This window comes from Thunnus maccoyii, chromosome 24 (assembly GCF_910596095.1).
Source record: "Thunnus maccoyii chromosome 24, fThuMac1.1, whole genome shotgun sequence".
Lineage (NCBI taxonomy): Eukaryota > Metazoa > Chordata > Actinopteri > Scombriformes > Scombridae > Thunnus > Thunnus maccoyii.
Window position 1 is genome coordinate 6158437 of NC_056556.1, and position 8165 is coordinate 6166601.

General features: G+C 36.5%; 1 protein-coding gene across 8 annotated transcripts in view; it reads right to left on the bottom strand.

The window, feature by feature from the left end:
* LOC121892194 (NACHT, LRR and PYD domains-containing protein 14-like) overlaps positions 1 to 8165 on the bottom strand; it is a 79089-nt gene that overhangs the window by 14278 nt on the left and 56646 nt on the right. For 6 of the 8 annotated variants that reach the window (XM_042405092.1, XM_042405088.1, XM_042405087.1 and 3 more), the window contains 4 exons: positions 7946 to 8122; positions 7176 to 7349; positions 4090 to 4266; positions 1050 to 1226 (listed from right to left, as the gene is read on the bottom strand). In XM_042405092.1, the coding sequence (XP_042261026.1) occupies positions 1050 to 1226; positions 4090 to 4266; positions 7176 to 7349; positions 7946 to 8122 (705 nt within the window). Of the gene's footprint in view, positions 1 to 135; positions 140 to 1049; positions 1227 to 4089; positions 4267 to 7175; positions 7350 to 7945; positions 8123 to 8165 lie in introns of all 8 variants that reach the window. The other 2 variants (XM_042405094.1, XM_042405090.1) reach the window with 2 other exon arrangements.

An 8165-nucleotide genomic window follows, 5' to 3' on the forward strand; every position in this document is an offset into this window, starting at 1 on the left:
TAATATAATAACAATAGAAATTTTTAAAAAATGTAAAAAAATGTATTTGGTGAAACTGTTTACTGACGGACTGACACTATTTCAGCAATAATTATAGCCTAATGTATCTCACCTCGTACACGGTCACATGTGTCTCAAGCTAACTCGACGTCTCCTTCATAAAAAAGCAGAATATTGAGTTATAACCGACCAGCCTGATGTGTGTAGAGGTGTGTGTGTTTCTACTGTAGCAGCCTGGTGTCATGAGGAGATTTAATGAAGGTAAACACAGTGAACGGTGGTGCGTAACAGCACTGCGCTCTGGCGCAGCACTTCTCAGAGGCTGCAGATTTATCAATATATCAGTCCTGCTGACTTCAGATGCTGCAGGGATTTAATCAAGTGAAGGAGAAGCTTTTCATACAGTATAAACAGCTGTGGACAACAGATACTGTAACAATCACCCACATTCATTTATACATCACTGCACACTGATTTACTGACTTTCCTGCTTTAACCACATTAAACCTTATTTTCTGTGCACATGTTGGTTGGAGAGTGTTTAACTGAAATAAATGATTTATATTTGAAGCATTAATCTGTTGTTGCAGCACGTCTGCATCCAGTAGACTATTTAGTATGAAACACAGGCGCCTGATACTGTATCAGTAGCCTATGTGACGCTCACAAAAACAAAGGGATTTTATGAGGATGACGTATGACTGCAGCGTTCTACTATAGTCATACGTCATTGTTCAGTTTTAACAACAGCTGACATTTTTGATCTTTGAGCACAAAATGAAGTTATTTGTCCACAAATATTTGGTGAACATTGTAGCTAATCAACATGGTCAGAAAATGACTCAGAAAAATATGAAATATCTCAAAAATGCCAAAATACACTGGAGGGAGGCTTTAAATAGTATTTAAATGTTTGAAAACAACATTTAAATGTGTAAATCTGAAGGAGATTTTACCTGATAAAAATCATCTTTATGTCTGCAGTTTAGTGTCACCACAACTTTCACATCATATTAATCTCAGCACAGAAGTAAGAAATGGTGTCTGACCTCAGAGTCTCCAGTCTACAGTGTGGACTCTCCAGAAAATCACACAGTAGATTCTTTTCTGAAACGTTGACACTGGAGTTTCCACTCAGCTCCAGCTCTCTCAGATGGGAGGGGTTGGACTTCAGAGCTGAGAGCAGAGAAGCACAGCTGATCTCTGACAACCTGCAGCTCTTCAATCTGAATAAAGAAGAAATCATGTAGCGTTAGAAGCAGATTACATGGGTGCAAGAGCTCCGTCTACAGACGGATTTCCATCAAAAGTGAATTATTTGTTCCATCATAGTCTGTTTATTTTTACCACTAACACAAAAAAGATTTTACTCTGCCACCACATTTCTGCTTTTTTCACTTTGTAAACAATTAAACGGCGAGGGAAAGAGACAATCGTTCCAGACATCAACGCTTGTTCCAGCTTCCTGTGGTTGTTTATGCATCGATTTATACGTCTGTTTTCTCCAAAATAATCAAAGGTATGGCAGTTTTATTTAATGTGCACTTATTTCTCTGTAGGGATGGGTACCGAAACCCGGTATTAAACGAGCCCCGAGGATAAATTATTAAAGACTGTAGTATTGATAAACTCCGATGTTACCGGTTCTTTTATCAGCACTTTTTAATGTTTTGGTGTAATTTATTCTCAAACTGCAGCCTCTCCACACACACACACACACACACACACACACACACACACACACACACACACACACACACACACACACACACACACACACACACACACACACAGTCAGAGGTCTACCAAGGCTGGACTGGGAGAACTGGTGTCTTTGACTGGGCCATAAGTCATTAACTAACTCACTCCCCTGCCATCGCCCAATACTTGGACTTCTGCACTTAACCGTGTTCCTTGTTAGAGCCTGACATACAGTTCATATTTGGACATGATGTAACATGTCTGCTGCTGTTCATTATATTTTCATTTATATTTCAACTGTTTTTGACAGACAGCATTATATTGACAAAACATCTTTTATTTAAGTAATGTTCATCTTTTTATTTGTACCACTGATATGCCTTAAGGCTGGACAATATCTCCAGTATATTCAGATGTTACATGATATAGAGCCAGATATTATCTGAGAGTTTGGTTGTAATTCTGTGATGTAGCTCAGTTGTCTGTAACTGTTGCTGCTCCACAAAGCAAGGTTAGTAAGTTTACCACATGACTTTAAAAATGGTAAAACTGCTGAAATTTGGTTTCTTATCATGAACTTGAATTGTGAATCATAATTGAATCATATCCAAATAGCTCATTCAAATGTTGCTTTACAGATTCAAAACACTATCATGATGATGTCATCTTTTCACACTTATCTGCCTAACTTTCTAATCCTGCTTTGTGGAACAGTCCTCTGGTTAAAAGCTGCTTAACAGCAAATGATGCAGTTTTATTCAACTGAACTCTTCTGTTCTGGTCACCTGCTTTGGTTTTCTAAACACTGTTTCATATTTTGAAATATATTCTTAGTCATAAAAGGTGATACTGTATAGTTGATCATGTCAATATTTCTGAGCCTAAGTGCCTTGTACTACTATTTCCATCAAAAAGCCAAAGACAGTTTGAGAGAGAACGCTCTGTTTCAGCTTTTTGTTTAACATGCAATTGTTCTACATGTGAAGTTTTCAACTTTATATTCAAATAAAAAGTCAAGTGCAATAAGAAGCTGTGTTTTTTTTCTTACATTGTAATTACATGATTGAAATATCAGTGATTTAGCTCTGTTCTTCATTCCTAAAGAACATTTTGTTCTGGTTTGCATTATGTGCTTGTAGCCAGCTTTGGACACAGATTTTATGAAGAATGACAACCAGGTCTATTAAAACCTTTTTCTTAACAAAAGTGCCTTTAATTGTATGTATTGTGACTATTCCTACGTGTTTAACCTGCTAAGTCAGTATTCATTTAGGTAAAAAATAGGTTTATTAAAATGTTTATAAAAAGAATACAAACTTAATAGTGAAATCAAACAAATCTGTCAACTGTAAGATACTGTAAAAGAAAAAAACAGTGCTATTAATAAAGCAATGAAAAACCAGATCATACTGTATTTTTCATTAACAGCATGAAACCGTAAACTTTAGTAACAGTAAAAAAAATGTTTATTTTACAGTAACTTAATGGCAACCCTGCTGCCAGTTGTTGAATGTTTTTACAGGAAGTTTTAACAGTGTGTGTGTAGAGGTGTGTGTGTTTCTACTGCAGCAGCCTGGTGTCATCAGGAGATTTAATGAAGGTAAACACAGTGAACGGTGGTGCGTAACAGCACTGCGCTCTGGTGCAGCACTTCTCAGAGGCTGCAGATTTATCAACATATCAGTCCTGCTGACTTCAGATGCTGCAGGGATTTAATGAAGTGAAGGAGAAGCTTTTCATACAGTATAAACAGCTGTGGACAACAGATACTGTAACAATCACCCACATTCATTTATACATCACTGCACACTGATTTACTGACTTTCCTGCTTTAACCACATTAAACCTTATTTTCTGTGCACATGTTGGTTGGAGAGTGTTTAACTGAAATAAATGATTTATATTTGAAGCATTAATCTGTTGTTGCAGCACGTCTGCATCCAGTAGACTATTTAGTATGAAACACAGGCGCCTGATACTGTATCAGTAGCCTATGTGACGCTCACAAAAACAAAGGGATTTTATGAGGATGACGTATGACTGCAGCGTTCTACTATAGTCATACGTCATTGTTCAGTTTTAACAACAGCTGACATTTTTGTTCTTTCAGCACAAAATTAAGTTATTTGTCCACAAATATTTGGTGAACATTGTGGCTAATCAACATGGTCAGAAAATGACTCAGAAAAATATGAAATATCTCAAAAATGCCAAAATACACTGGAGGGAGGCTTTAAATAGTATTTAAATGTTTGAAAACAACATTTGAATGTGTAAATCTGAAGGAGATTTTACCTCATAAAAATCATCCTTATGTCTGCAGTTTAGTGTCACCACAACTTTCACATCATATTAATCTCAGCACAGAAGTAAGAAATGGTATCTGACCTCAGAGTCTCCAGTCTACAGTGTGGACTCTCCAGAAAATCAAATGGCAGCTTTGTTCCTGAACTGTTGAGACTGTAGTTTTCACTCAGATCCAGCTCTCTCAGATGGGAGGGGTTGGACTTCAGAGCTGAGAGCAGAGAAGCACAGCTGATCTCTGACAAACTGCAGTCCCACAATCTGAATAAAGAAGAAATCATGTAGCGTTAGAAGCAGATTACATGGGTGCAAGAGCTCCGTCTACAGACGGATTTCCATCAAAAGTGAATTATTTGTTCCATCATAGTCTGTTTATTTTTACCACTAACACAAAAAAGATTTTACTCTGCCACCACATTTCTGCTTTTTTCACTTTGTAAACAATTAAACGGCGAGGGAAAGAGACGTTCGTTGTTCCAGACATCAACGCTTGTTCCAGCTTCCTGCGGTTGTTTATGCATCGATTTATACGTCTGTTTTCTCCAAAATAATCAAAGGTATGGCAGTTTTATTTAATGTGCACTTATTTCTCTGTAGGGATGGGTACCGAAACCCGGTATTAAACGAGCCCTGAGGATAAATTATTAAAGACTGTAGTATTGATAAACTCCGATGTTACCGGTTCTTTTATCAGCACTTTTTAATGTTTTGGTGTAATTTATTCTCAAACTGCAGCCTCTCCTCCACACACACACACACACACACACTCACACTCAAACTCACACACACACACACACTCTCTCACACACGCACACACACACACACACACACACACACACACACACACACACACACACACACACACACACACACACTCAGAGGGCCACCAAGGCTGGACTGGGAGAACTGGTGTCTTTGACTGGGCCTTAAGTCATTAACTAACTCACTCCCCTGCCATCGCCCAATACTTGGACTTCTGCACTTAACCGTGTTCCTTGTTAGAGCCTGACATACAGTTCATATTTGGACATGATGTAACATGTCTGCTGCTGTTCATTATATTTTCATTTATATTTCAACTGTTTTTGACACACAGCATTATATTGACAAAACATCTTTTATTTATGTAATGTTCATCTTTTTATTTGTACCACTGATATGCCTTAAGGCTGGACAATATCTCCAGTATATTCAGATGTTACATGATATAGAGCCAGATATTATCTGAGAGTTTGTTTGTAATTCTGTGATGTAGCTCAGTTGTCTGTAACTGTTGCTGCTCCACAAAGCAAGGTTAGTAAGTTTACCACATGACTTTAAAAATGGTAAAACTGCTGAAATTTGGTTTCTTATCATGAACTTGAATTGTGAATCATAATTGAATCATATCCAAATAGCTCATTCAAATGTTGCTTTACAGATTCAAAACACTATCATGATGATGTCATCTTTTCACACTTATCTGCCTAACTTTCTAATCCTGCTTTGTGGAACAGTCCTCTGGTTAAAAGCTGCTTAACAGCAAATGATGCAGTTTTATTCAACTGAACTCCTCTGTTCTGGTCACCTGCTTTGGTTTTCTAAACACTGTTTCATATTTTTAAAGAAATTGTTAGTCAAAAAAGGTGATACTGTATAGTTGATCATGTCAATATTTCTGAGCCTAAGTGCCTTGTACTACTATTTCCATCAAAAAGCCAAAGACAGTTTGAGAGAGAACGCTCTGTTTCAGCTTTTTGTTTAACATGCAATTGTTCTGCATGTGAAGTTTTCAACTTTATATTCAAATAAAAAGTCAAGTGCAATAAGAAGCTGTGTTTTTTTCTCTTACATTGTAATTACATGATTGAAATATCAGTGATTTAGCTCTGTTCTTCATTCCTAAAGAACATTTTGTTCTGGTTTGCATTATGTGCTTGTAGCCAGCTTTGGACACAGATTTTATGAAGAATGACAACCAGGTCTATTAAAACCTTTTTCTTAACAAAAGTGTCTTTAATTATATGTATTGTGACTATTCCTATGTGTTTAACCTGATAAGTCAGTATTCATTTAGGTTAAAAATAGGTTTATTAAAATGTTTGTAAAAAAATACAAACTAAATAGTGAAATCAAACAAATCTGTCAACTGTAAGATATTGTAAAAGAAAAAAAAACAGTTATATTAATAAAGCAATGAAAAACCAGATCATACTGTATTTTTCATTAACAGCATGAAACCGTAAATTTAGTTACAGTAAAAAAATGTTGATTTTACAGTAACTTAATGGCAACCCTGCTGCCAGTTGTTGAATGTTTTTACAGGAAGTTTTAACAGTGCGTGTGTAGAGGTGTGTGTGTTTCTACTGTAGCAGCCTGGTGTCATCAGGAGATTTAATGAAGGTAAACACAGTGAACGGTGGTGCGCAACGGCACTGCGCTCTGGCGCAGCACTTCTCAGAGGCTGCAGATTTATCAACATATCAGTCCTGCTGACTTCAGATGCTGCAGGGATTTAATCAAGTGAAGGAGAAGCTTTTCATACAGTATAAACAGCTGTGGACAACAGATACTGTAACAATCACCCACATTCATTTATACATCACTGCACACTGATTTACTGACTTTCCTGCTTTAACCACATTAAACCTTATTTTCTGTGCACATGTTGGTTGGAGAGTGTTTAACTGAAATAAATGATTTATATTTGAAGCATTAATCTGTTGTTGCAGCACGTCTGCATCCAGTAGACTATTTAGTATGAAACACAGGCGCCTGATACTGTATCAGTAGCCTATGTGACGCTCACAAAAACAAAGGGATTTTATGAGGATGACGTATGACTGCAGCGTTCTACTATAGTCATACGTCATTGTTCAGTTTTAACAACAGCTGACATTTTTGATCTTTGAGCACAAAATGAAGTTATTTGTCCACAAATATTTGGTGAACATTGTAGCTAATCAACATGGTCAGAAAATGACTCAGAAAAATATGAAATATCTCAAAAATGCCAAAATACACTGGAGGGAGGCTTTAAATACTATTTAAATGTTTGAAAACAACATTTGAATGTGTAAATCTGAAGGAGATTTTACCTCATAAAAATCATCCTTATGTCTGCAGTTTAGTGTCACCACAACTTTCACATCATATTAATCTCAGCACAGAAGTAAGAAATGGTGTCTGACCTCAGAGTCTCCAGTCTACAGTGTGGACTCTCCAGAAATTCACCCAGCATCTTCATTTCTAAATCCTGGATTTTGTTGTTACTCAGATTCAGCTCTGTTAGATGAGAGGGGTCAGACCTCAGAGCTGAGGCCAGAGGAGCACAGCTGATCTCTGACAAACTGCAGTCCCACAATCTGAAAAAAGAAAATATTTTGTATTATTAGAAGCAGATTATTCTGCTTGAAATCATTCAATGTTTCATTATCTGTTCAGAGCTGAAGAAGGTTTAGAATGATCAAGTTTAGATAATGGAAACTCCAAACACCTGAACCCAACAGGATGCAGGTTAAAAACTGTCAGATACAAACAGTGAAAAAGAGCTTCATTAATATCAATGACAACATGCTGCTACTTCAATAAACACACAGTGACATAACAGTGAATTAGCCAGTGCAGCTTTTTCATCTTATATTAAATATGAAGACCAAAAAGATGCTCAGTGTGGATCAGTATAAAGTCTATGTGGTCACAAATTTTAATTTAATAAGTTTTAATGTTATTGATATTGATTTAAAACAAGATCTGATTGTTTAAATGTATGTTTTTAAATTGATAACTATGGTTTAAAATTAAATAATTAAATACTATTTAAATGTTGAAACAACATTTGAACATCTAAATCTGAAGGAGATTTTACCTCATAAAAATCATCCTTATGTCTGCAGTTTAGTGTCACCACAACTTTCACATCATATTAATCTCAGCACAGAAGTAAGAAATGGTGTCTGACCTCAGAGTTTCAAGTCTACAGTGTGGAATCTCCTCAAGTTCAGACATCATCTTCATTTCTGAATCCCTCAGTTTGTAGTTGTAGCTCAGATTCAGCTCTCTCAGATGGGAGGGGTTGGACTTCAGAGCTGAGACCAGAGAAGCACAGCTGATCTCTGACAAACTGCAGTATTTCAATCTGAATAAAGAAGAAATCATGTAGCGTTAGAAGCAGATTACAT